We start from the raw sequence: 27,159 nt of genomic DNA, 5'->3' as shown, positions 1-27,159 counted from the left end.
GCTGTTTCATGTTCTGGACACAAGAATATGACGAGCGGTTAAAGAACATGTGCGCGATCCGCAAAATAGAAACAAGAAAACGTGCGCGTGCGCTGCTTTACGTGAGGAGGCGTGTTATGGAGGGCGCGCGCGCGCTCTTCATTCATTGCTGCCCGGACAAGCGACTGCCACCAGTGTGGATGTCCTCCCCTCTCCACCCCTCACTGTCTGACTATCTCCACGCGTGGAACTAGAGCACCAAAGACGGATTATGAGGGGCTCTTGCCACCCAAGAAACATGCGGGACGGGGCAGGTAAGATCTGCACTGTGGCTTTTATTGGCTGTGATTGGGAGCGTGGAAGCTTTTGGAGCGGCAGCTGTGCAGCTTCGAGTAGCAGCGAGCTGAAGTAAACAAGCGTGTGTCACGTAGGCTCGCTTCCGGATACAGAGCAGAAAACGCCCACTTACTCTAAATGACATTTAACGAAAAAACGACGACATTTTATGAGGTCATTTGCTTCGTACACAATTTGTGGCTTTGTTGTCAAGTGTTGCCAATTACGATTTTTTTTTTAACCTTGAGTCTGCAAGCAAGGAAGCAAGTTGGTGTTGTGGATAAACTGTCCGAAAGCTTATTTTTTAAGTGACATGTTTTTGTCCTTTTGAGGCATCCTTTTGAATCACGTCAATGTTGGCACAACCGGTCAGCTTTGTAGTCACTCAAAGGTGGAAAGTGTTGCATATGGCCATAAAGGTTTTGAGGCTGGTGTAAAAATATATCTCAATCTCAAAGTTTGCCCCGCCCTCTTTCAATGTGGCCAAAGAGATTCTGTGACGTTTGCTTCATTTAGTGCATGAGAAAGGACGAACAGTTGCAGCCACATAACCCCTGGCTGCTTCACCCGAGCATCTGACAGTTCTTGGCTGAGAGAAGCCTAACCCCCCTAAATCTCCACTCACCTGACCTATATTTTGATTCCCTTTTTCCTAAACTCAAACAGGTCATCAATGAGACCCGTTTCGATTGATTATTGATTATGACTTTAAACAAAAGGCAGGTTGCACCCTCGGCTGGTTGCCAGCAGTGTTCTAATTATATGGCATTTTTTTTGTATGAGAGTTATTTTTATTTCGCTTAGGTTTCACACAGATTAGGGGTTGGGTCTGACGATTCCCAGTTAGGGCGTCAAGCGGTACTCAGAGGTCAAGAGGTCATGAGTTACGATCTTGGCATCTCAAGCATGTATATTGTGCAGTACAAGTTGATTTATGTGCGCTTTGGACTATGACCTCATTTATCTGCCCAGATTAAACGGCGAGTGTGAAGTGTGCAGCAGTCTTTTGTACTGCGTCCTATATAATCCAATGAGTCCGTTTTAATACAAGTAGGCTGTTACTGCATTATGTAATTCATATTGCCTGGAGGGAATGCTGGAAAGTAGCTGCACTCTGCGACATGCCTGGCGAATACACGATAATGTTGAGCCCAAGGATATGTTGGACTGACAATATGCAAGCTGGCATCATGGCACCGTGCTCTGCTCACCTTAATCTATTCCTAATGACTTGCTGGTCATGCTAATGGCACGAGGCGGTAGTAAAGGCATCCAGACGGTTTTGCCACATATGTGCTGTAGAGGAAGGGCAACATGATATTCCAGCTTTGGTGTCTATCTTTGTATAAGCCTTTGTTATCTGTGAATTTGTGTCTATCATGGCTTCTATGAATAATGCCAATAATTTGTCCCTCTGGCTGGCTGGTTCCCTCCCTCCCTCTCTGGTGGAGTCTGTGCAGAATCTGGGGGAAAGTTCACCCGCTCGCTCTGAATCCCATTATAGGCTTGTGGCAGAGCTGCGTCTGCGCACGCGTGCACTGTGTTGTTATTATGGCCGCTTTTACATCTGGAGATGGGAGCTATTGTTAAATTAGGCACACGTTGAATGCCACTGTGGTGATTTCTCCGCATTAGTTTTGCTTGTGGAGTAAGGAAACGTAAAGTCATTGTTGTTGTCTCTGTATCTTAGGCTAAATTCTGATATGGATTTGTTTTGTTCACAGCCCCTTCCCCCATCCCAGATCTCATTGGTGCTACATATATGTGACAATATTTCTGCGCCTGGAGTGTCGTCATGCTTCCTGCTTTCCCATTTGGTAGCAGAAAAGAACAAAACAGGATGTAACTAAATGATTCTTTATGCTAAACATCTCAGAAGATTGATTTTCAATACTCTATTTCGCAGACAATTTGCTTGATTGAAAACTGAAGAGTCACTGCTGCACATACTTTTGGTCCTGAATTGCAGAGATAAAATGGAAATGTTTATGAGTTACTATTTAAGACTTGAGATCTTGGCCATTTGTCCCTTCCTGTCAGTGAGTGTATTCTTGAGGGAATTTGGGAGGATCACACCCACCTCCTTTTACTTCTGCTCCCACAAACACACAGACACTTTCTGAACATAACAGATTCATGTTTTTCTCAAACCTTTTTAAATAACCTTACCTATTGAGTTATAATTCAAAGGTATCAGTCCATAGCAATTCAATTTGGGCTAGATAAATCTGTGCATTCCGTACTGTTCCAAACAAATGCAGTGGACGTTACTGTATGTGAAAGTGGTGAAACAGCGCAACCTAGTGGCTATTTGTGTCCCTACATGTAAGTGACGAAACGACACCGAGTTGCATGCATTTCATGAGTCACTAATGAAAAATAAATGCACATTATAGTTACAAAATCTTTTTAAAATCTCTATCTTATTTATCCAAATGAATTCGACTTTGATCAAACATAAAAAGTAAATATTTAAATGTGTAATATTGTTGGGCGACTCATTCGTGAAGTTAAAGAGTAATCATGAGTAAAAATTTTGAGGTTCTATTTGTTTTTTATCTTGGGTCTGCAAGCTGTCATGCACGAGCTGGTTGTTGTGGCGCTCCGCTGTGCTCATTGGCTGCCAGGTTTCCGGTCTGTTCTCTGATTGGCCAAGATCGTTGCCTGCACTCGCTGTCCACGTGCAGTTCACGCGAAGGTTGTTTTTCCTGTCAAATGTTTTCTTATTGCGTCTCTCGCTCGGCTTTACGGTAAAATCTGTTGAACACCAGAAACTCTTCGTGTATTTTCAGTTTTTTATACCGTTCATTTATTAGTGCTTTAAAATATCACCCTGCAGATGTTTTATTGACACATTTGAGGTAGAAACGATCTTGTTTCGCTCATCCATTCTTGTTGCGCACTCTACCAGTCATTACGGTAACGACAACCTGCTGTTCCTCAGCTGATATGAGACATCCTCTCCCCCGCAGCCTCAGTGCGCGCAGAACCGAGCTTTTAGTGAGTTACTTGTAGACAGCAGCAGGAACAGCATCGTCGTGAATGATGTTAGACAACGAGGAGTATCTGGTAGAAGGCTTCCCGCGGGAGCTCACTCAGAACCCGCTGAGGAAGATCTGGATAGCGGGCAAGAACGGCCACATTGCACAGAGACGCGGTAAGAAGATGCAGCAGCCAAAGGTCTCCTCGAAGTAATCTCAAGTTGTATGCGTTTGATGTGGTTTACGCAAATGGTCACATGCTTCTTCAACTGGACTTAATTGAGTTTTTCCACAACATCGGTTGTTTTGAAACGGACTCTGCCAACTCCTCTCCCATCTGGATGCCTCTGTTGCAGGTCCCTTTTTGTTTTTGCTGAGTCAAGCGCTGCCTGCGTGTTGTGCTGCTGTTTCAGCTGCAGCTTTCACTGCATCAGTCATTGGACCGAGTCCACTCTCTACTCACTTTTCCTCCCAAATATTCGGCAGGAACACTACTGGATAAATTAAGCTTAAAATTAAGTATTAATCAATTAATTAATTAATTGATTAATTAATTAAGTATTAAAATAAATTAAATAAGTATTAATTGTTAAAATTCTGATGACATAGAGACCCGTGTGATTAAAAACTAATGTCAGAAAAACGCTATCCATCGTCACCAAAATTAATGTGTATTGAGACATGAAGCGACTAACATTTTTATCATGTAAACATTTTAGATCCCCTAACAGGGAAAAAAATAAGCCTGTCGTGATTGTAATTTGAAAAAGAAGGTAGCACACTCTCCAAATGTACGTTCAAAGTTGCTCTCAACCAATCAGAGTTAAATATGCTAAATCATCTCTTGTGGCGATCCCCGTCACGTTGTCCTCTTTCCCTTGTCTTGTAAGTCGCTTCCTGATTTCTCGTCTTACTTTCACAGTGAAGTTGACAATTGAGCAACATTGAGTGAGCAGAAATGGATTTATTATTTTTTTTTGGACAGTGTGCATGACCAACTGCCCCACCCTCATCGTGACAGTGGGCCTTCCGGCTCGAGGGAAGACCTACATCTCCAAGAAGCTAACGCGGTACTTAAACTGGATCGGAGTGCCCACCAAAGGTATTTAAGTCACTGAAGCATGAGCAACAGCTACTGTAAGCATCAACATTATCTTTTTATTTTTTATTTTTAAATGTGTAACAGAGTTCAACGTGGGCCAGTACCGTAGAGAGCGTGTGAAGATCTACAAATCCTTTGAGTTTTTCAGTCCGGAGAATGAAGAAGGCTTAAAAATCAGACGGTGAGTATAGTTTCTCTCATCATTTAGTTTCAATGTCTTCTCTTGTTGAGCTGCATCTGGAAAGTATGTGTTCCTGTTCCTGCAGTAACTGTGCAATGGCAGCTCTTAACGACATTCGACAGTACCTCAGCGTTGAAGGAGGGCAAGTGGCCGTGAGTGTTTTCCTCTCTTCAAAACGACAACAAAGCTCTCAAGGAGGATTCATTTCCTTCTCTATCTGTTCAGGTATTTGACGCCACCAATACGACGAGAGAAAGGCGAGGGGCCATTGTCAAGTTTGCCGAGCAAAACGGTTTCAAGGTAAGCGCTCGGCAGCTGTGAGACGAGTCCATCGACTGAGTGACTTATCGTGCATGCAGGTGTTCTTTGTGGAGTCTGTGTGTGAAGACCCAGACGTCATCGCACAAAACATCGTGGTGAGTTATCCTCATGGCGTCTCCATTTGCATGCAAATGAACCCGACATGATTTACTCTTCACGGTAGCAAGTGAAACTCGGCAACCCGGACTACATCCACTGTGACACTCAAGAGGCCATTGAAGACTTTATGAAGAGGATCAAATGCTATGAGTCGTCCTATCAGCCTCTGGACGAGGTTTTGGACAGGTGAGGTGACGGAACAACCGATCTTTTCTGCGTTGGCCTCTGAATAGTAAGAATATAACTGAAAGCCTTTTTTAAATCACTGTCTTGTCTTAAAGGGACATACCCTACATCAAGATCATGGACGTTGGCCGCCGCTACCTGGTGAACCGCGTGCAGGACCACATCCAGAGCCGGATTGTGTACTACCTGATGAACATCCACATCACGCCACGCTCCATCTACCTGAGTCGGCATGGCGAGAGCGATCTGAACATCAAAGGACGCATCGGAGGCGACTCGGCCTTGTCGGCGCGGGGGAAGGAGGTGCGAAGCCCCCAACAGCGTCACAACGGTCAACGTTCTGACACTTTGTCGTGTTTGGTATCGTTTTGCTAGTATGCCAAATGTCTGAGGAAGTACATCCAAGAGCAGAATATCAAAGACCTGAAAGTGTGGACCAGCCAGATGAAGAGAACCATCCAGACAGCCGAGTGTCTGGGCGTGCCGTACGAACAGTGGAAAACTCTCAATGAGATCGACGCTGTGAGTAGAATATTGCGCACTCTCCTAAAAAATTTTAAGGCGCCTTAACTCATCGTTTCCTCTCATCTCATAGGGCGTGTGTGAGGAGATGATGTATGAAGAGATCCAGGAGCATTACCCTCTGGAGTTTGCATTGAGAGACCAGGACAAATATCGCTACCGCTATCCAAAAGGAGAGGTCAGCGATGGACCTGCTAGATTGAAAAAAAAAAAAAAAAATGCATTGTGTTCTCACCGTGTTCTTTTCTCACAGTCGTACGAAGACTTGGTGCAGCGTTTGGAGCCCGTCATCATGGAGCTGGAGAGGCAGGAGAACGTTCTGGTCATTTGTCACCAGGCCGTGATGCGCTGCCTTCTCGCTTATTTTTTAGACAAGACCGCAGGTATGACACACGCTGAGGAGATGCATCACAACAATTATTTATTGAATTATTATTGAAGTCCACTTTGTGTCGTCTCGTTCCGCAGCCGAGTTGCCTTATCTGAAGTGTCCGTTACATACAGTGTTGAAACTCACCCCACTGGCGTACGGTAAGTTTTCTTTCTCATCATCATCTTCAATCGGCCATGTTGAAGACAGCTGACGGGCATCTGTTTTCTCAGGATGCAAGGTGGAGTCCATCTATTTGGGCGTGGATGCCGTGAACACACACCGAGAGCGACCGGAGGTACGTAACCGGCCCGCTGTGACCAACCAGGAGTGATTTAGCTCTCCTTACCACATTTTTTTTACCCAGACTCATCTCAGCCAGGAGGCCGACTTGATGTCCACACACACGCCTCCATCCTTGCTTTGAAAGATGCTTTACAAACATCTTCCTCCAGTGTCTGTCTTATACTTTAACCATGAAGCCAATACACAACTTGTAACCTCTTATAATTGTCATGTTAAATGTATCTTCATCTTGTAAAGATCATGATCAGTATTAATACCCATTTGTATTTCTTCTTGTCTTGGAAAGGCGCAATGTCATAAATAAATTTGTTTTATTTCCGTTGATTTCAAAAACTGTGGCTGTTGCAGAATGTGAACGTGCAGCGTAGCACAGAGGCCGCTCTGAAAACCGTGCCGACACACTTCTGACGCTTCTCGTGTGACTTCTCGACTGCCTCACGAGGACGCTCGCCGTTGATGTTCAGCACCGGCAGCCTGTTTTGTACTACTCCATGGGCGGGGAACTTTCTGAATGAACGGCGTGTGTGTTTTTGTTACTATGTAGCACTGCCAAAAGCGCTCACTTAATGTCTTGCTGTTTTCTAAAGCTGTGGGTGAAAGAAGGAACTGTTTGTGTTTCAGTAGTTTGAACATTGCAACAAAACAATAGTGGCCAGAAAGTCATTTAGATTTGGATTTGTGTCAAGCCACCTCATAAATGCACACAATTCTTATATTAGAAATGTCCTGAAAGTTTAATACAACTGAACTGGACTTGGGCAGTCATTCCTTTTGAGGCCACTAGAGGGAGCGTGGTACCCACTTTGAGAATCACTGCATTGGAGGTCAGCCACTATTTGAGGAAACATTGTCTGTCATAAGCTGTAGAAATGATTCTATGCATGTTTGGTGTACTGTCAGAAGGAGTGGTGACGATGTAACTGGTGCTTTTTCGGGTCTCTCCGACTTTTTAATGAGCCTTTTCAACATGTATTGTCTTTGTGAAATGTTCCAGATGTGGACGTGAATGTCAGTCAGTGATATGTCTGGAAACAAAAGATCATCTTTGGGGTAAGATTTAGTGGCTTTTCTTTTACTGTGATGGACAAAAAACAGAAGTGTTATTTTCATACATGGGTGTTTTGAGTTCAAATTTGGTGTTTGACTTTAGGGTGATCTATTTTGGTGAACCAATTTTGTTGTATGATTGTTAATCAGTTCCACACCATTGCAATTAACGGTGCCCATCCCCAATGTTTACTCCAAATATGTTTTCACTGATGTGTTCAGATTGGTGCCTGTTAAAAGCAAATCGAAAAATCTTTGTCAAATTGTTATCGTAATCTTCATATGTTTTATTAATTTTATTCTATTCTATAATGGTTTATGTACACAATTATTGTGAAGTGTACTTTGCCTTGCTGCTCTCTTTTGAAATAAATGTCAAAGTTTTTCTGCTTGGTAAATAAAAACACATTCATTTTCCCTATTAGCGAGTATATTTATTATTTTGGATGATTTCAATCTACAATAGGTTGGACTCTGTAATAAAACATATCATGCACCAATTGATTGCATCGCGGTTGTAACAAAAAGCATAGCACAATAAAATACATATTAAAAAACAAAGGATTTCAATCGTCAAGGAAAATACATCCAGCCTGTGCTCAACACGGATTAGAAATGTACCAAGAAGAAGCACAGTACAAACATTATTTATATTTGTCATCTTGGATGTTGTCTTCTCTCACACTGACACTCCAGGGGAATGTTTCTTCTGTTTCAGAACTGCAAAACAAAAATGTATTAGACTTGTTGCACCCCTTTTCGGCATCATTTTAGCAAATAAAAAGCGCTATTAAGGTTGAAATCTAACATTTTTGAGAAACTCCTCAGCAACGATGCGAGCTCTGGCGTTGACGGACAGTTTCATCTCGCTGATCTCCTTGTCGATCTCCTCCATGAAGTGAATGACAAAGTCTACCAGCTTGTGTTTGTACATCTGCTCCGTGTGGAAGTTGGTGATCAGGAAGCTGATGTCGTAGCCCTGAACATGCGACAAACAATATAAACAACACAAACATTTGGCAAACCATACATAAGCTGATATGTTTCCCAAAGAAAAAAGGGTTAAACTGAAGAAAAAAACTAAACTACTGGTCAATATTCAAGCTAGAAGTGTCACATGTTCAAGCAGCTCTGCTTACCTCCACCGGTTTCCTCCTTAGGATGAAGAAGTTCTCCGCCCTCATCATCATGAAGCGCATGAATTTGTGGCACAGGATCTTCTCGATCTCGTCAGCCTGGCGGATACGACAACCAAGTATGTTATCGTGCAGGATGAGAGACTACGACGTGGGCGCCGGCCGGTCTCACCTGTTTGACGGCGATGCTGACTCTAACCGAGTTGATGGAGCCCTCAATGAGGACTTTCTCCTTGTCGTTGCGACTAATGACAACGGGCTGGAGGAGAAGCTCCTTGCTACTTCTGTAGGTGGACATGAGACGGACAGAGTTATTCACAGAACTGCCCTGAAAAGAAGCGAAAACTAACACACTCACCGTACTTCCACCTCGGGCTTGTTGTGTCTCTCAACCACCTGAGAAGAGAAGTTCTCCAGGCACAAGGCGGCCTGTAGTGTGGCTCGCACCGCGTTCAGGTAGGGCCGCAAAGTGGCCGTCTGAAGACCATTAAAATATTACGGTAACAACTTAAACAGAATGTGAAGAATTGAATAGTTGATAGTAGCTCAATTAATTAATTCCTGTGTGTTTGGAGTCAGTGAACTGTGGAGGCTGGTCAAATGACAGCAGCTGTTAGCTTTAGCTTGCTAGCATTTACAGTCATAGTCGCAATCCTTTATCGTTGTCCTAAGAGACATTGGATAATAGTCGACCCTGTTTGGATTAAATGATAAATATATACACACATATAACACTAAAGAGTCGACTAGCTACAATTAGCCTGTTAGCTAATTAGCTGTCGAGCATGTTTGAATGAGAGCAGTGGCTACATTCTGTCCAACGCGTTGACGCCAATGACGCATTTGTTGAAGGCAGAAGACACGTTTAAAATTCGGAGAGAAGTGAAAAGTCATCGAGGGGCAAATATGTACAGTGGAGCTCACCATTTTGATGTGTCAGGAAAAGCAGCTACAAGGCGGAAGTAGCCGCTCTCTGCTCGAGTTATTTCCGCAAAGGTAACGGAACTCGAGGAGCAGGTATCGCATGTCAAGTTACTCCCATGTTATCTTGCTCCCCGTCTCGAGTTACGACTGTTATAGTCGGGCGACTTGCGCAGTTTTGTGTTTCGCGACTGCGAATAAAAACGCTGAACGAAATGTCTCGTTTGCATTTCTGACAAGCTGCAAGAAATGGCAAACACTAAAAAAATATATATATATAAAAAATAGAAAAGTCCTAAGCAAGATTTGAACCTGTGATGCAGCTGTTTAAACAGCTGTGCTATCATGGAACTGATTTAGATCTTGGATACTGTTCAATATAGGCAACACTAAACTACCCGGCGAGGGTACGCATTGATTTGACCCGCAACTTGACATGGTCGCGTTCCAAGGCTTGATGTATTGGATGATTTGTTGTTCTGTTAAGTTTGACATCAGAGCACTCTTTGCACAATGTTGACATTTACAAGTACCTAGTGCCGAAAGTTCCAATGATCGTGAGCAGCAGGGGGGGCCCCATTTCAACCCCTTACACTGAGTGCCAAGCAGGGAAGAAATGGGTATCATTGTTATAGTCGCTGGTATGACTCGGCAGGGGTTTGAATCCACAACCTCCCAATCTCAGGGCGGACACTCTCCTCTTCGGCCACTGAGCTGGTAAACACTTGTATCGTAGTATAACACTTATAGTCGTTTTTAAATAACGTGTATACCTATATACGCCTAAATATTGTTATCCAATATATCTATCTTCGCTACACTTTCTTATTTATTTATATTATTATTTTTTTATAGTAGTTTTTAAATAACGTGTATACCTATGTACGCCTAAATATTGTTATCCAATATATCTACTGCAATTTCACATTAGATTGCTGGTTTGAAATTTGCTTTTAATATTATTATTTTTAATAAACATTTATGTTAAAACTTGTCCGGTGTTTTATTCCTTGTTTCTTTATTCGCCAATTAAAACATAAAAATCAGCTTAATCATGCTTTATATGACAATATGTTTAGGTACACCTTCAATAGGTACACTACACAAGGTTTAAAAAAAAAAAGAAAAATGAATAAAGCAGATTTAGATACTTTCCCGCATCTGGGATCGAACCGAGTTCGGACCGAGCAAGAGCTCGAGTCATTAACCAGTCGGCTATTTCTACCGGTAGTCTACAATTGCTTGCACTGTTTTGTACCAGTGCTGTGCATTCCAGTTCTCAAGTGAACTGAATCTTTAGAATCGGTTCACTCAAAATATTTGTTCAAAAGAATCGTTCACCAAATCGTTCGCTACACTTTCTTATTTATTTATTTTATTATTTTTTTTTTACCTCGTGTAGTGTAACAAAATATCCCATAATTATCTGCCTAAATAATTGTGACTAATTTAAAACTATTCTACTTGTTAATACCTACAAAATAACATATTCTAACCGGAGATTGCATTGACCTAATTTTCACATGGTCCTTGTTTACATTTTGCATTTGACACTGACAGCTGTCAAGTGCCACGTTAGGGCTCTTCTTGTGTAAGTTTTATTTGTTATGGGTTTTCTTTTGTAAGTTTAACTTTGGGTACTTCGAAAGTGTCATTTTAAATTGTACTTTGCTAGGTGTTCGTGTACACAACGTGTTGTGATGACATCTGCTGTGGAGTCTTCAGCTAGTCGCTTGTGAGCTGCTCCATAAAACCATACATCTTCCATGCACTGAGAGCAAGGCTTCCATAGGGTAGTGGTTAGTCATCTGGGCTTTCACCCCAGCGACCCAGTTTCGAATCTCAGTGGGAACCAAACAACATTTTATCATAGAAATTTGCAACACAGTTCCTCGTATAACCATAAAACCATACATGTTCCATGTACTGAGAGCAAGGCTTCCATAGGGTAGTGGTTAGTGATATGGGCTTTCACCCCAGCGACCGAGGTTAGTGTTAGGGTTAGAGCTAGGGTTAGGGTTAGACCTAGGGTTAGGGTCAGAGTTAGTGCGAGGGTTACAGTTACTGCGAGGGTTAGGGTTAGACTGAGGGTTACAGTTAGAGCTAGGGTTAGCGTTAGGGTTAGAGTGAGGGTTAGAGTGAGTGCGAGGGTTAGGGTTAGAGCTAGGGTTAGGGTTAGAGTTAGTGCGAGGGTTAGGGTTAGAGCTAGGCTTAGGGTTAGAGCTAGAGCGAGGGTTACTGTTAGTGCGAGGGTTAGGGTTAGAGCGAGGCTGAGGGTTAGAGTTAGGGTTAGAGCTAGGGTTAGGGTTACAGTTAGTGCGAGGGTTAGGGTTAGAGCTAGGCCTAGGGTTAGTGTTAGAGCTAGGGTTAGGGTTACAGTTAGTGCGAGGGTTAGGGTTAGAGCTAGGCTTAGGGTTAGTGTTAGAGCTAGGGTTAGAGTTAGTGCGAGGGTTAGGGTTAGAGCTAGGCTTAGGGTTAGAGTTAGAGCTAGGGTTAGGGTTAGTGTTAGAGCTAGGGTTAGGGTTAGTGTTAGAGCTAGGGTTAGTGTTAGAGCTAGATATAGGGTTAGGGTTAGGGTTAGGGTTAGTGCGAGGGTTAGGGTTAGAGCTAGGCTGAGGGTTAGAGCTAGGGTTAGAGCTAGGGTTAGGGTTAGGGTTAGGGTTAGTGCGAGGGTTAGGGTTAGAGCTAGGCTTAGGGTTAGAGCTAGAGCGAGGGTTAGTGTTAGAGCTAGGGTTAGAGTTAGTGCGAGGGTTAGGGTTAGAGCTAGGCTTAGGGTTAGAGTTAGAGCTAGGGTTAGTGTTAGAGCTAGGGTTAGTGTTAGAGCTAGATATAGGGTTAGGGTTAGGGTTAGTGCGAGGGTTAGGGTTAGAGCTAGGCTGAGGGTTAGAGCTAGATTTAGGGTTAGGGTTAGGGTTAGGGTTAGGGTTAGGGTTAGTGCGAGGGTTAGGGTTAGAGCTAGGCTGAGGGTTAGAGCTAGGGTTAGGGTTAGGGTTAGGGTTAGAGTTAGTGCAAGGGTTAGAGTTAGAGCTAGGCTTAGGGTTAGAGTTAGAGCTAGGGTTAGCGTTAGATCTAGGGTTAGGGTTAGAGTTAGTGCGAGGGTTAGGGTTAGAGCTAGGCTGAGGGTTAGAGCTAGGGTTAGGGTTAGGGTTAGAGTTTGTGCGAGGGTTAGGGTTAGAGCTAGGCTTAGGGTTAGAGCTAGAGCGAGGGTTAGTGTTAGAGCTAGGGTTAGAGTTTGTGCGAGGGTTAGGGTTAGGGTTCGTTTTTTAAAAATGGTAACTTTTTTTTTTAAACTACCATGTATGTTTTTTTTTTTTTTTTTTTTTTTAAAACTTCCATGTATGGTAGTTTTTTAAAAAAGTGGTAAGTTTTTTTTTTTAAATGAAAACGCTTTATTTTTGAAAAAAAAAAAAAAAGAAACTACCACTAGTTTAAAAAAAAAACGAACCCTAACCCTAACCCTCGCACAAACTCTAACCCTAAGCCTAGCTCTAACCCAAACCCTCGCACTAACTCTAATCCTAGCTCTAACACTAACCCTCGCTCTAACCCTCAGCCTAGCTCTAACCCTAACCCTCGCACTAACCCTAACCCTAACCCTATATTTAGCTCTAACACTAACCCTAGCTCTAACACTAACCCTAACCCTAGCTCTAACTCTAACCCTAAGCCTAGCTCTAACCCTAACCCTCGCACTAACTCTAACCCTAGCTCTAACACTAACCCTCGCTCTAGCTCTAACCCTAAGCCTAGCTCTAACCCTAACCCTCGCACTCACTCTAACCCTAACCCTAACCCTAACCCTAGCTCTAACCCTCAGCCTAGCTCTAACCCTAACCCTCGCTCTAACTCTAACCCTCGCCCTAACTCTTACCCTAACCCTATATCTAGCTCTAACACTAACCCTAGCTCTAACACTAACCCTAACCCTAGCTCTAACTCTAACCCTAAGCCTAGCTCTAACCCTAACCCTCGCACTAACTCTAACCCTAGCTCTAACTCTAACCCTAAGCCTAGCGCTAACCCTAACCCTCGCACTAACACTAACCCTCGCTCTAGCTCTAACCCTAAGCCTAGCTCTAACCCTAACCCTCGCACTAACTCTAACCCTAACCCTAGCTCTAACCCTAAGCCTAGCTCTAACCCTAACCCTCGCACTCACTCTAACCCTAACCCTAACCCTAACCCTAGCTCTAACCCTAACCCTCGCACTCACTCTAACCCTAACCCTAACCCGAACCCTAGCTCTAACCCTCAGCCTAGCTCTAACCCTAACCCTCGCACTAACTCTAACCCTAACCCTAGCTCTAACCCTAGCTCTAACCCTCAGCCTAGCTCTAACCCTAACCCTCGCACTAACCCTAACCCTAACCCTATATCTAGCTCTAACACTAACCCTAGCTCTAACACTAACCCTAGCTCTAACTCTAACCCTAAGCCTAGCTCTAACCCTAACCCTCGCACTAACTCTAACCCTAGCTCTAACACTAACCCTCGCTCTAGCTCTAACTCTAAGCCTAGCTCTAACCCTAACCCTCGCACTAACTCTAACCCTAACCCTAGCTCTAACCCTAGCTCTAACCCTCAGCCTAGCTCTAACCCTAACCCTCGCACTAACCCTAACCCTATATCTAGCTCTAACACTAACCCTAGCTCTAACACTAACCCTAGCTCTAACTCTAACCCTAAGCCTAGCTCTAACCCTAACCCTCGCACTAACTCTAACCCTAGCTCTAACACTAACCCTCGCTCTAGCTCTAACCCTAAGCCTAGCTCTAACCCTAACCCTCGCACTAACTCTAACCCTAACCCTAGCTCTAACCCTAGCTCTAACCCTCAGCCTAGCTCTAACCCTAACCCTCGCACTAACCCTAACCCTAACCCTATATCTAGCTCTAACACTAACCCTAGCTCTAACACTAACCCTAACCCTAGCTCTAACACTAACCCTAACCCTAGCTCTAACTCTAACCCTAAGCCTAGCTCTAACCCTAACCCTCGCACTAACTCTAACCCTAGCTCTAACACTAACCCTAAGCCTAGCTCTAACCCTAACCCTCGCACTAACTGTAACCCTAACCCTAGCTCTAACACTAACCCTAGGCCAAGCTCTAACCCTAACCCTAGCTCTAACCCTAACTCTAACCCTCAGCCTCGCTCTAACCCTAACCCTCGCACTAACAGTAACCCTCGCTCTAGCTCTAACACTAAGCCTAGCTCTAACCCTAACCCTCGCACTAACTCTAACCCTCACTCTAACCCTAACGCTAACCCTAGCTCTAACTGTAACCCTCAGTCTAACCCTAACCCTCGCAGTAACTGTAACCCTCGCACTAACTCTGACCCTAACCCTAGGTCTAACCCTAACCCTAGCTCTAACCCTAACACTAACCTCGGTCGCTGGGGTGAAAGCCCATATCACTAACCACTACCCTATGGAAGCCTTGCTCTCAGTACATGGAACATGTATGGTTTTATGGTTATACGAGGAACTGTGTTGCAAATTTCTATGATAAAATGTTGTTTGGTTCCCACTGAGTTTCGAACCTGGGTCGCTGGGGTGAAAGCCCAGAGGACTAACCACTACCCTATGGAAGCCTTGCTCTCAGTGCATGGGACATGTATGGTTTTATGGTTACATGAGCAACTGTGTTGCAAATTTTCTATGATAAAATATTTTGGGTCCCACTGAGATTCGAACCTGGATCGCTGGGGTGAAAGCCCAGAGGACTAACCACTACCCTATGGAAGCCTTGCTCTCAGTGCATGGAAGATGTATGGTTTTATGGAGCAGCTCACAAGCGACTAGCTGAAGACTCCACAGCAGATGTCATCACAACACGTTGTGTACACGAACACCTAGCAAAGTACAATTTAAAATGACACTTTCGAAGTACCCAAAGTTAAACTTACAAAAGAAAACCCATAACAAATAAAACTTACACAAGAAGAGCCCTAACGTGGCACTTGACAGCTGTCAGTGTCAAATGCAAAATGTAAACAAGGACCATGTGAAAATTAGGTCAATGCAATCTCCGGTTAGAATATGTTATTTTGTAGGTATTAACAAGTAGAATAGTTTTAAATTAGTCACAATTATTTAGGCAGATAATTATGGGATATTTTGTTACACTACACGAGGTAAAAAAAAATAATAAAATAAATAAATAAAGTGTAGCGAACGATTTGGTGAACGATTCTTTTGAACAAATATTTTGAGTGAACCGATTCTAAAGATTCAGTTCACTTGAGAACTGGAATGCACAGCACTGGTACAAAACAGTGCAAGCAATTGTAGACTACCGGTAGAAATAGCCGACTGGTTAATGACTCGAGCTCTTGCTCGGTCCGAACTCGGTTCGATCCCAGATGCGGGAAAGTATCTAAATCTGCTTTATTCATTTATTCTTTTTTTTTTAAACCTTGTGTAGTGTACCTATTGAAGGTGTACCTAAACATATTGTCATATAAAGCATGATTAAGCTGATTTTTATGTTTTAATTGGCGAATAAAGAAACAAGGAATAAAACACCGGACAAGTTTTAACATAAATGTTTATTAAAAATAATAATATTAAAAGCAAATTGCAGTAGATATATTGGATAACAATATTTAGGCGTACATAGGTATACACGTTATTTAAAAACTACTATAAAAAAATAATAATATAAATAAATAAGAAAGTGTAGCGAACGATTCGGTGAACGATTCTTTTGGACAAATATTTTGAGTGAACCGATTCTAAAGATTCAGTTCACTTAAAAGAACTGGAATACACATCGCTCCTACAAAACAGTGCAAGCTACTGTAGACTGCCGGTCGAAATAGCCGACTGGTTAGTGATTCGGGCTCTTGCTCGGCAACAGCTTGGTTCGATTCCAGATGCGAGGAAATGCTTTTGTTGTGCAATTAACCCTTTATTTATTCATTCTCTTTTTTTTTTTAACCTCGTGTAGTGTACCTACACATATTGTCATATAAAGCAGTTAACCAAATGTCTGATTTTTATGTTTTAATTGGCGAATATAAAAACAAGGAATAAGACGCCAGACAAGTTTTAACATAAATGTTTATTAAAAATAATAATATTAAAAGCAAATTTCAAACCAGCAATCTAATGTAAAATTGCAGTAGATATATTGGATAACAATATTTAGGCGTACATAGGTATACACGTTATTTAAAAACGACTATAAGTGTTATACTACGATACAAGTGTTTACCAGCTCAGTGGCCGAAGAGGAGAGTGTCCGCCCTGAGATTGGGAGGTTGTGGGTTCAAACCCCTGCCGAGTCATACCAGCGACTATAACAATGATACCCATTTCTTCCCTGCTTGGCACTCAGTGTAAGGGGTTGAAATGGGGCCCCCCCTGCTGCTCACGATCATCAAAACGTGCATGAAAGAAGTGGTGTAAGTGGTTCTTTCTTTCCTTGGCAAATCGTAAATCGACATTCTGGCTTACATAGTTCACGCCAGGAGGGAGACGCAACACGTTCACTGACTGATCCGTTGATGCACGGGAAGGAAGGCAGTTCACCCATTGATTCGTTCGCGAACGGGAAAGTCAGGATTCGTTCGCTCACTGATCCGTTCTCGCGATGAACTGGAAATGCAAATCACAGACTCGTTCACTCACACATCCGTTCAGTTGGTGAACGGGAAATACAATTCACGCCTCGTTCGTGAACAGGAAGTTACGTCATTTTCTTCTTCGTTTTGTTTTACGGCAAGGTGTCACCAGCTTCAATGCGCATTACCGACACCTACTGGTTAAAGTCATATGAACTGAAAAAAGAACGAATCACTTGAGGAAATTATTCGTTCACTCTCGTTCACTGAAAGTTCACTCACGAGCCAACACTACACCTCGCGGTAAAACAAAACGAAGAAGAAAATGACGTAACTTCCCGTTCACGAACGAATAAAGATTATAAAAACGAAATTAAAACATCAATGTCGGCATGTGTGTCGGCTGGCATAGCAGCAACGCTGTCTGTCACTCACTCGTGAATCTTCGCGAACGAACCTGAAAATGGCGGTGTACTTTATTAATATAGTCGCCAACTGCCGATGCGTTCAAGTTCCACCAAATATGTGGGAATATGTGGTGTTTCAAACTCGGGTTAAGATAAACACTTTTGGGGTATTTCAACCCATTTCCTTTTCTGCAACTAATAAAGAGTAAGAATGATAGAAGATATATTCAAGATCTTTTATTTGATGTTCAAATTCCCATTAACAACATTGGCATTGCAGTGATTTTACATGGAGAAGGAATAATATTAATAACAAAAGATGAATATTTTGTTGTCATTGACATTTTCATCCATCTATCAGCCTTTTGACTCATCTACACACCGTAACACACAGTCCATTAAAAATGTGAAGTACTTGGCCTACCTGAGCTACACGACGATAAGTGAGAAGAGCGACGTGTAGGTGTGATGCATATTTAGGCATTTGGTAGCATTGAAAGATGAACACAAAGAACGATCCAATGAGTGTATTATTTTCAGAAGTGAGAAGCAGTTAAAAGTCTGTACTGGAGGAGGCCATACAATCAACGTGTTCAACAGGGAAATTTTAACAAAGAAAAGTCACAAGAAATATATTACCCTCACAGGAAAGGCATGTATTCAGTGGCAGATGTTGCCCAAAATCAGTCATCCCTCTACAATTAGAACATATAAAGGCAAGAAAGTGCAAAACAAAACAAAAAATGTGTTTCAGATTGGCTTGAGATGTAACATCCGCCAATTCAAATATGTAATTTTTATATACAGATATTAGGATAGATATAGTTCAAGACGATTACTTTTGACAGGCAATGGAAAGAGGACAGAAAAAGCGAACAGGCTTCTTGGGATGCTGAGCTGAGCCAACATCACACATCAATCAGTCCGGTTATGCTCCCAATTGGTTTCAACATGGTGCCTTCATCTGGCCCAACAAGTTGACGGCTCACTGCGGAGTGTCAGTGAGGGGGGGGGGGGGTTCTCCTCTTGTGTGATCTTTGTACACAAAGTTCATCAGGATGCTTTTGAATTGAAGTGTGAGAGAAGGAGGCGGTACACCTGTGAGTGACTTCTTATTGCGTAAGGAGGATGAAATGAAGGAGGAAGACTTGCAGGGAAGGCCGTTCCCTGGGAGCGAGGTGCAGGTGACTGATCTGCCCAAAGCCAAGAGAGATGTTCCAGGTTGTTCCTCAGCAGCAGCCACCGCCTCCTGGCGGCTTCTGTCTGTCATTGCGATCCAGTTTGATGGGCTCCGGGAAGTCGTTGTAGGGCTCCACCTCGGACTCCTACAAGAGAGACAAGACAACAGTGGTGGGAAGAAATGACAAAGCACAAATACAGTTGAACCGCTTACCCTCTTACTCATCTAACAAATCAGTGTTCCTCATTGTAATGAACTTCAAGGTCATTAATGCTTTCCAACACAGTATGTTCATGTTCTAGAAAAATGCTCTGATACTAACACACTGATACCACGACCAGCCTGACATTCATTTCAGCTAGAAAGTTGGAATAGGGGCCATGTCAGCAGTGTTCAGATACTTTATAGTGAACACAGATGACAGGACTTTAGTCAGCTGCCTGTAAATTCCACTCTGATGAAACTCACCTGTTTTAGGGCGTTGCGTGCTATAGTCTGGAACGCCTGCTCTACGTTGATGGCTTCTTTAGCGCTGGTCTCAAAGTAGGGAATGTTGTTCTTACTCTGGCACCAAGCCTGAGCCCTTTTGGTGGTTACCTGACAGGTGACAAGAAAAAAGACATTCAAGTGAAGGTCTGTCGCCTGGGCAACAACGAGGCGGTGACGTCATCCCTCACACCTACCTGTCTGTTCTCCAAGTCGATCTTGTTGCCTAGCACCACAAAGGGGAAGTTCTCGGGGTCTCGAGGGCTGGCCTGGATCAGAAACTCATCCCTCCAGCTGTCCAGGGTTTTAAAGGTGTTGGGCGCGGTCACATCAAACACCAGCACGCAGCAGTCCGCTCCACGGTAGAATGCCACACCTAACGATTGAAACCTCTCCTGGCCAGCCGTGTCCCATATCTGAACGGTGAAATGGACACCAACGATTTGACGACTCATTACTGCTAACCGTAAGGATCGAATCGCGCTGTTGACGGGAATGAATAGGATGTGACTCTCGCGTGTCAAGTGGCGACAAACCTGCATGGTCACAAGTCGGTCATCCACCATCACCTCCTTGGTGAGAAAGTCTGCGCCTATTGTAGCTTTGTACTGGTTACTGAACTTCTTGTTGACATACTGGTTCATGAGGGACGTCTTTCCGACGCTGGTGGGGAAACAAGACGTGAGAATTTGATCCGACAGCTAAAGGAAACCAAGAGGAAAAAGTCCAACTCACCCGGAATCTCCCAAGATGATGACTTTCAAGAGCACTTTCTTCCTGGAGGTCATTCTTCAAAGAGCAGCTGAAAACAAAGTACAAATGGTTTGCCATGATCTCTCCGCGTTAAAAATCAGAAGGCTGTAAAAATAAATGTGTGCGACACTTGATACAATCGGGCCAATCGCTGTGAAAAGCAGTCATGTGCTATGGAAGTCGTTAGACAAATCACGAGAACCACATGACACCTCTACGCACCACCACTACTTCTGTCACAACACAGTCTATTGATTTATTTAAAAATTAAGTATGCACACTGCCAAATCACCCTAACAGAAAACAGTGAGTAGTCGTGAAATACTTGTGCAAGAAACGGCAGTTACATATTAGGCAACCTGTGCTTGACTTCTTTTTTTTTTTTTAAGATATACAGAACAGCATAAACCATTCAAGTGTGATAAATTGAAATATCTTAATTTCGATTTCAGCATTCACCTCACATTCCTAGCCAGCACTTAATCTTTAGTCCGGAATGCAAGAATATTGACTCTGCTTTTAAATCGAGGAAACCAGCAAGCAAGCTGTTCAAATATCTGATTCGAGATTTCGGGGGGGTAGAAACAAACAAAAAGCTGTCCATGTTCATATTTGTATCTTGAAATTTATCTCTGTGCAAATATGCTCCCACAGATTGGAACCTGGCTTCCACACATGTACTTGTTTGCCATGTCTGACTGCCAGACAGCAACAAGTCTTCTAAAAGCAGATGTTGGCTGCTTTACTCGATGTAATCAGCCAGACATGTGTTGCTGCAATCAATTGTTCAAAACTTTCTTACTTTTAAAGCCACTCGGGTCACTTGTCTCTCAAAGCAGCACTGCGACTTCTTTTAACACTTTTATCACCGTTAAGAATGATAAATGGTGTGACACATACTTTATTCCTGCTTTGAGGGGAAATTGGATTTGCATAATTGCATTATTGAGTAATCTTCCTTATTTGCGTTCCTCCATGTCACATGTCGTGATTACGTCACTTTGTTTTATTATCCACAGAAGCCGGCTTCAGTTTATACTTGCAAGACAAAGTGCTTAGTGAGCAGGGGGCGACTGAATGTTAGACAACCATGCTGGTAACTAGGTGAAGTTATTTCAATCTGTTTTGTAGCTAGAGCTAGACCGTTGACTGTGTAATGTCAGCCATCATGTGATTTTCAAGCCCATGTAGTCATTATTACTATTACATTGTAAGAATCAAGCATGAGAAACGGAAAAACAATTTCTGATCCAAAATTTGAAACGTGTAATCCAAGTTGAGAGTCAACACGACACAAGAGCTTCTTGTATTGCAAGTTGATTCCTTCTACTAAAATGACAGAGACATATCTTCGCATCAAAACATGATGGTTGCCAGGTGTTGGTATATTCTTGTATAACTTGGTCTCATCTAGTACAGAGTGAACAACGTGTTTTGACGAGAACTCTGTGAGTCATACTTGAATTGAAATCTGACATGCACAGATAAACAAGTCTCCCTCGCGAGTGGCAACAGAAAAACACACGATTTAAAATTTGGATCTAGAATGCGTTGGAACATATCCGAATATATGCTATATCATGCGTTTATGTGCTCATTTGATTTTCATTGTCATTGTCCCAAATCCTTACATTTTAGACAACACCTTTTATGATTATACGACTTGGTCCTGCCGTCTTGATAAAGTGGGGCCCAAAGGCCTGTTTTTGGACAAACAGCCCCCACTCCCCAATCACGTTAGTCCCAGCAGAGTCATCACGATTCGCATCATTCCACATTTAACAATCGCAAAATGACAACACTTACTTTTCGATTGTAACACAGAATTTGTCTTCTTGCCGGCTGGGACGTGTTGGCTAACGAGCTAGCTACTGTTGATTGCTGACAGCTAACTAGGCGGTACGTTAGCTAGCTCGCCCGGCACCGAAACCTTTGCCAAAATCGATGTCGTACTAACTATTTTTGGCAACAATTTAAAAGAAAAAATATCATACACAGAAGAGGCTACTTATAATCACTTGGCAAATTTGGCACTTTGTCGAAAAGCTAGCCAACCAGCGAGCCAAGTTTGTGCTACGCTCCCTTCTTGGATCTTCTCTTCCCCTTTCACTTCCTTCTCCAAACCCCGCCCACATCGACGTCACTGCCAGTGACGTAAAAATCGCTTCGCTGCAGGGATGAGAGAGATAGCGAGGGAGAGAGAGAATTTTTAAAGCAGAAATATAATAGTGATATAAATCATTTGTGTGCCCTGCAATTGGCTGGGGACCAGCTATTTATTACCCAAGTGAGGTTGAATAGAATATATTCAGAGAATATATTGTGATGGTTTGTTCTCAGAGAATGAAAAACAAATAGAAATGTCATCCCTCACCACTTGGTGGCAGTGTTCACTTGCTTAAATGACAAGTTCATTGTTGGTCTGGGGTCTATTTGATTCTATTTGACTGTGGACTTTGCTTGATTTCTCTGAACCTATAGGTTTTCACGAAAAAAATCATATATATATTGAGTTTTTGAGGGCCTCCCATGAGAATGAGGAACTGATATTGTGCGACCATATTCATGCGTCCTAAACATAAAATGACTGAATTTATATACATTTAGTGTATTAAACAAACACACAATTCTGTGAGGTCAGACGTCACTACTCCAACTCCTCATTGTTTAATTACTTGATTTCTAAGCAGCTATGGATAGATATTGTGGTTTAGGACTATTTTTTCTGTCAAATGAATCTTTCCATTTTAATCTGAATGTGTCACTACTGTTGGTGCATCTTGTTAACTGGCCCTACTTTGGTGCTTTGGGAGAAATTCCTGCCTTCTCTCACCTATTCATCAAGGCCGTCTTTATGACCACCTCGGAAGTCCGTTTGTAAACAAAACACTGCTACACAAAAGAAGGTGAGTGAGGAGATGACATGAATGTCTAGGCTAATAAAGCTACATTCTTGAAGCATCTGTTACATTGCTGAATCCCCATCCAGAAGGCATAACTAAGACCTGGTTCAAGAATGTCGGCATTGAAAGAAATTCAATTTCATTTTAGGCCTGACCAATATTGAATTTTTTTATTTGTCAGGGTAAAATTCCAGTGATCAATTAAGTCCAAGGAATTTAACGTTTATACAGTGAATAAAATAATGTTTAATGTTCCCTTAACGCTTATAATATGAATTATAGGTTGTCATTATTTGCATCCTATGTTGTAATTTGTTATTGTTAAAAATATTAAACATAGAAGAGCCAATATACGGAATTAGTGGGATGTGTGTTGCACATGTGTGTGTGCGTATCAGGGGGGGTGGGTGCATTAGTCCGTGTCAGACAGCAAAGAGTGTCACAGTTATCGAGGAATCTGAGCCAAAGCAGAGTGAGAGCAAGAGAGAGAGGATGACCAAGACGGAGATGCACTGAAGAAGAAAAAAAAGAGATGACAAAATCAATTGTAGGAGGACAACTACAGAAGAATCTGAAATCAGAGGATAATCCAGCCAACACTAAATGAAGAAACCCATCCTGAAAAGCAATAAGAGTGGAAGTTTGCAAAGATCGAGAACAAGACAAACACCTCCAAGTCCGACAAACATCACTTTCAGCTTCCAGGAGCAACATCTCAATTTGCTCATGATTCCTCTCGGTTCACCGGGCATGCTTGCTCTGTTATCACTGTCTGCGGGAACGTTTCTCTCCTGTCAGGCATCTGGGGACTGCACACAGCCTGCCTGCAGGGACACTTTGGTGGCAGCTCCCATCTCACCTGCGACCGGAATTGGAAGTGGCGCATGTGAGGGTCAACAGCCCTGCAGGAAGGGTGGCTCTCTCACAGCCATCTCGGACGCTCCTTGGAAGGTGGAGCACAGGTCGGACTTCCCTCAGGTTCAGCCACAGGTGAGCGATAGCTTCTCTTTAGTAAACCAAACAGCACTGTGGCCAGAGATGGTCTTTTCCCACGGGACATAAGGCCTGCTAAATTTAGCAGCACCTAAGAGCGGTGGAAAGATAAAATTAGTTGTGCTTCAGAGATGTCCTCATTGGATGCTTTGAGCTGGGCTTAAGCGACAACAGGTGGATGAGGGAAACAAAACGCTCGCCAGTATTGTACATTTGAATGTACGGCTACTACTGTCTTTGTAGGACGGAGTTGTGAAGGAGCGGTTGCTTCAGCTGCAGCGCTGCATGCTGCCTCTCCAGGAAACAGGGGGAGCTTGGCTTGGCCAGGACAGCAACTCTCTGGGGGCCATCCTGGCGCTAATGGCAGCCGTGCTGACAGAGTGTGACCTCCACTGTCACGGCCAGGCCCTCGGGGCTATGGCTAAACGACTGGGTACGCACCGTGCATTTTTATGCACCTCCCTCTTCTCCGCAAATGGGTGAACAAACACACACATGCTGGTGCACTCACTCCCTCACACGGAGTAAGCAGAATCCCAGTGAGGTCATAGGTGAGTGCATCAGAATGTAACTGTATTGGGAAGGATGGAAACAAATGTGCACAGACAATGGTTTTACGGCTCGAGACATGAGGCACATTTAAAAAGATTCTATTTCCACACGTGACATGAGCGTTGAGGCATGCTGATAACCTCGTGTGTCTCGGCGTTGACAGAGGCTGCAGCCATAGGAAGAGAGAGGGAGAAAGACCTGCTTCTTTTCCTCAAGAGCATCACCCATCATCATCCTACAGGTGACATCGTCAAAGCACAACCAAGACTCGTATGAAAATACAACACATAGGTCTTCAGCATATACACAGATTCAACTATTGACCTCTGTCAAATTAAGAACTCATTCAGTGTTGCACGGCAATTCATTATGTTGGTGCAATTAGGACGAGAACAATTTCTTCTGGTCTATGGACTATTCCATAGATGCCAGGATCAAACTGAGAAAATACTTGAATGTAAACTCACTGTCTTCAAGCAAAAAGTAAGGGGCTTGTCCTCGGCCCATGCGGTACTCCGTTACATAGTTTAATGGGGTTTTACGCCACCCTGCTGACTACTTGGTTACTATTTCAATCAAAAAGGCCTATTAAAGATAGTTGTGGCCCATAACTTAATTTGACTAAATGGTTTGCTAGGACATTTACAGAGCAGGCTAAAGCCATGTGTATTATTGTCTGCGGTTTGACAAACTCAAGTAATGAAATCCAACTCTGCTCGCCAGTCACCCCTTTGGAAAGATTGCATCCTCAGGACTGTGCGGAGATTTACAGGCTGGGGATCAAAGAGAACGGTATCTACACCATTCAGCCTGACCTGCATGGACCGGCGCTGGAGGTATTTCACATGTAGCGCACCTATTAAACACACACACGGACCCCCGGTGCCCCCTGCTTCTTTTAGACCCGGGCTTTGGAATATCAAAGTCTTTGTTTTGGCTCAGGCTAAATGTGACATGGTGACGACGGGGGGCGGGTGGACGGTGATCCAGAATCGTCAGGACGGCTCAGTGGACTTCAACAGGACATGGCAGGAATACCGGGAAGGCTTTGGCAATCCGCAAGGGGAGCACTGGCTGGGCAACGCGGCACTGCATGTGCTTACATCAACTGGTCAACACCAACTTCGTATCGAGCTGGAGGACTGGCACCAGCAGAGGCGCCACGCCACCTACAACAACTTCAAAGTGGCCGCAGAGGAACAGCGGTTCGTCTTTGTTTACAAAACACACACGCTCCGATTCTTGAAAACGTCTTTTCTAGTAGCCCTGAAATGACCTCGTTCTCCAACTCTTCCAGGTACCGCTTGACATCCCGTGAGTATTCCGGCGATGCGGGCAATGCACTGAGCTACAGCAAACGTTACAACCACGATGGCAGATCTTTCAGCACCACTGACAGAGATCACGACCGCTACGCTGCCGGAAACTGCGGTCACTACTACGGGGCCGGCTGGTGGTTCGATGCCTGCCTGGCCGCCAATCTGAACGGGCACTACTACCGGGGGCGCTACAGCGGTGTGACAAACGGCATCTACTGGGGGACTTGGTACATTTTGACTGACGGGCTAACTGGTGAACGATACTCCTTCAAGAGGGTAGAGATGAAGATAAGACCGCGGAACTTTGCAGGGTCGTCGTGAAGATGGGGAAAATGAATGAGCTGCACAGTAGGCACATTGACAAGCATTTGCTAGTTGTAGTCACTTTATGGACTCAATCATTTTTGGCCAACTAAACTTTCAGGTTAAAGGGAAAATATCTATTACGACTATGTCTGAGAAATAAATGAATGATGCATGAATAGTATAAATAAATTGGAGAATGTAACTTCAAAAGAGCACGCTGTGGTACTTGAATTAGCTTCCAACTCTCTCGGCAGCACAGAGATGACAAGCATTCAAAAACCTTGCTAATAGACCTCTGTGGTCTGCCTGCAACTCTGTTAACACCCATCTCGGTAATGACACCAAAGACAGGCAACATTCTCTTCGCACAAGCCATTTTGTCAAATATCTACACACCCTTGTTAATGGCGTTTTTTTTTTTTTTGTGTGATATGAAAAATGAGACCAAGATAAATAATTTTAATTAAAAAAAATGATTCCAAAGGAATGTAAAAATAATTTGGTATCACAAATGTGCACACCCTCTTGTGACTGAGGATGTGGCTCAGAATTAACCAATCACATTGGAACTCAGGTTAAATTGAAAATAACTGCCCCCGCTTGAAGTGCCTCTAACTACCCTAATAATAAAGTCCAGATCATTTAATAGGGGTGTGTAGACTTTTTTTTTTATATCCACAGGCCACACTAAACTACACCTGCGTTGGCATCAAGTGAGTGTGTGCGTGCATGTGTGTGTGCATGTGTGTGCGTGGTCAGCGATAGTGTGAAGAGCCGTGCCAATTTTAGCAGCATTCACGATGAGCTGTCAGTCTCTTCATCCGGACGGGAGTCTATTGTTAACAACTGAGGTGGCTGTCATTGAAACACAAAGACACACACTCTTGGGACCAACTGCTAACCTGTCGCAGTACACTTCACTACAAGCACGCACGTGTGCGCACACCCATAAACACAAACACTTGTTCTCTCAACAGACATACTGTCAGAAATAGTGACACAGCAGGAGTCAATTTTTGTCACTGCTTGTCAATGATTAAACTTTAACCTAAATTTTAAAACTTTTTTGCACACTCACCTTTGGGCAATTTAGAGTCTTCAATTAACTGGCCACACATGTTTTGGAGTCAGGATTTGAACATTAAAATCTTAGTGTTTGTATTGAGTTTGGAATATAATGTCATTAGAAGTAATCAGGGTAAAA

General features: G+C 43.3%; 4 protein-coding genes across 8 annotated transcripts; 2 read left to right on the top strand and 2 right to left on the bottom strand.

Moving 5' to 3' along the window:
• The first annotated feature begins 123 nt into the window (after positions 1–123).
• On the top strand, positions 124–7,851 carry LOC148390691 (6-phosphofructo-2-kinase/fructose-2,6-bisphosphatase 4-like). 3 transcript variants are annotated; one of them, XM_088388777.1, is made up of 14 exons: positions 124–293; positions 4,282–4,398; positions 4,483–4,579; positions 4,665–4,731; positions 4,805–4,879; positions 4,939–4,995; positions 5,064–5,185; positions 5,281–5,488; positions 5,561–5,707; positions 5,781–5,885; positions 5,961–6,090; positions 6,176–6,238; positions 6,311–6,375; positions 6,445–7,851. In XM_088388777.1, the coding sequence occupies exons 1-14, from the start codon at positions 251–253 to the stop codon at positions 6,502–6,504; spliced, it is 1,356 nt and encodes a 451-aa protein (XP_088244903.1). In that variant the 5' UTR covers positions 124–250; the 3' UTR covers positions 6,505–7,851. The 3 variants fall into 3 exon arrangements, with proteins under 3 accessions (XP_088244903.1, XP_088244902.1, XP_088244901.1); XM_088388776.1 differs by lacking the exon at positions 124–293 and adding an exon at positions 3,277–3,472 and having other exon boundaries at positions 6,732–7,851; XM_088388775.1 differs by lacking the exon at positions 124–293 and adding an exon at positions 3,278–3,472.
• arpc4 (actin related protein 2/3 complex, subunit 4) lies at positions 7,843–9,649 on the bottom strand. The gene is made up of 6 exons (XM_088388779.1): positions 9,491–9,649; positions 8,925–9,043; positions 8,739–8,850; positions 8,570–8,665; positions 8,239–8,409; positions 7,843–8,150 (listed from the first exon to the last, which is right to left on the bottom strand). The coding sequence occupies exons 1-6, from the start codon at positions 9,491–9,493 to the stop codon at positions 8,145–8,147; spliced, it is 507 nt and encodes a 168-aa protein (XP_088244905.1). The 5' UTR covers positions 9,494–9,649; the 3' UTR covers positions 7,843–8,144.
• Positions 9,650–17,685: 8,036 nt separating this feature from the next.
• LOC148390689 (ras-related protein rab7-like) lies at positions 17,686–23,663 on the bottom strand. 2 transcript variants are annotated; one of them, XM_088390889.1, is made up of 6 exons: positions 23,645–23,663; positions 19,865–19,931; positions 19,666–19,792; positions 19,327–19,545; positions 19,112–19,240; positions 17,686–18,788 (listed from the first exon to the last, which is right to left on the bottom strand). In XM_088390889.1, the coding sequence occupies exons 2-6, from the start codon at positions 19,915–19,917 to the stop codon at positions 18,693–18,695; spliced, it is 624 nt and encodes a 207-aa protein (XP_088247015.1). In that variant the 5' UTR covers positions 19,918–19,931; positions 23,645–23,663; the 3' UTR covers positions 17,686–18,692. The 2 variants fall into 2 exon arrangements, with proteins under 2 accessions (XP_088247015.1, XP_088247014.1); XM_088390888.1 differs by lacking the exon at positions 23,645–23,663 and adding an exon at positions 21,689–22,019.
• LOC148390688 (fibroleukin) lies at positions 20,892–26,142 on the top strand. Of its 2 annotated transcripts, XM_088390884.1 has the most exons (7): positions 20,892–23,775; positions 24,022–24,211; positions 24,494–24,571; positions 25,054–25,166; positions 25,273–25,535; positions 25,628–25,644; positions 25,709–25,952. In XM_088390884.1, exons 1-7 carry the CDS (start codon positions 23,389–23,391, stop codon positions 25,813–25,815), a joined length of 1,155 nt encoding a protein of 384 aa, XP_088247010.1. In that variant the 5' UTR covers positions 20,892–23,388; the 3' UTR covers positions 25,816–25,952. The 2 variants fall into 2 exon arrangements, with proteins under 2 accessions (XP_088247010.1, XP_088247009.1); XM_088390883.1 differs by having other exon boundaries at positions 20,894–23,775; positions 25,628–26,142.
• The last annotated feature ends 1,017 nt before the right edge of the window (positions 26,143–27,159 follow it).

Source organism: Syngnathus floridae, chromosome 11 (assembly GCF_059516105.1).
Source record: "Syngnathus floridae isolate MCC-2025c chromosome 11, RoL_Sflo_1.0, whole genome shotgun sequence".
Taxonomy (NCBI): Eukaryota; Metazoa; Chordata; class Actinopteri; order Syngnathiformes; family Syngnathidae; genus Syngnathus; species Syngnathus floridae.
The sequence above is the reverse complement of the archived record's forward strand: the minus strand, read 5'-3'. Positions and strand labels throughout refer to the sequence as shown.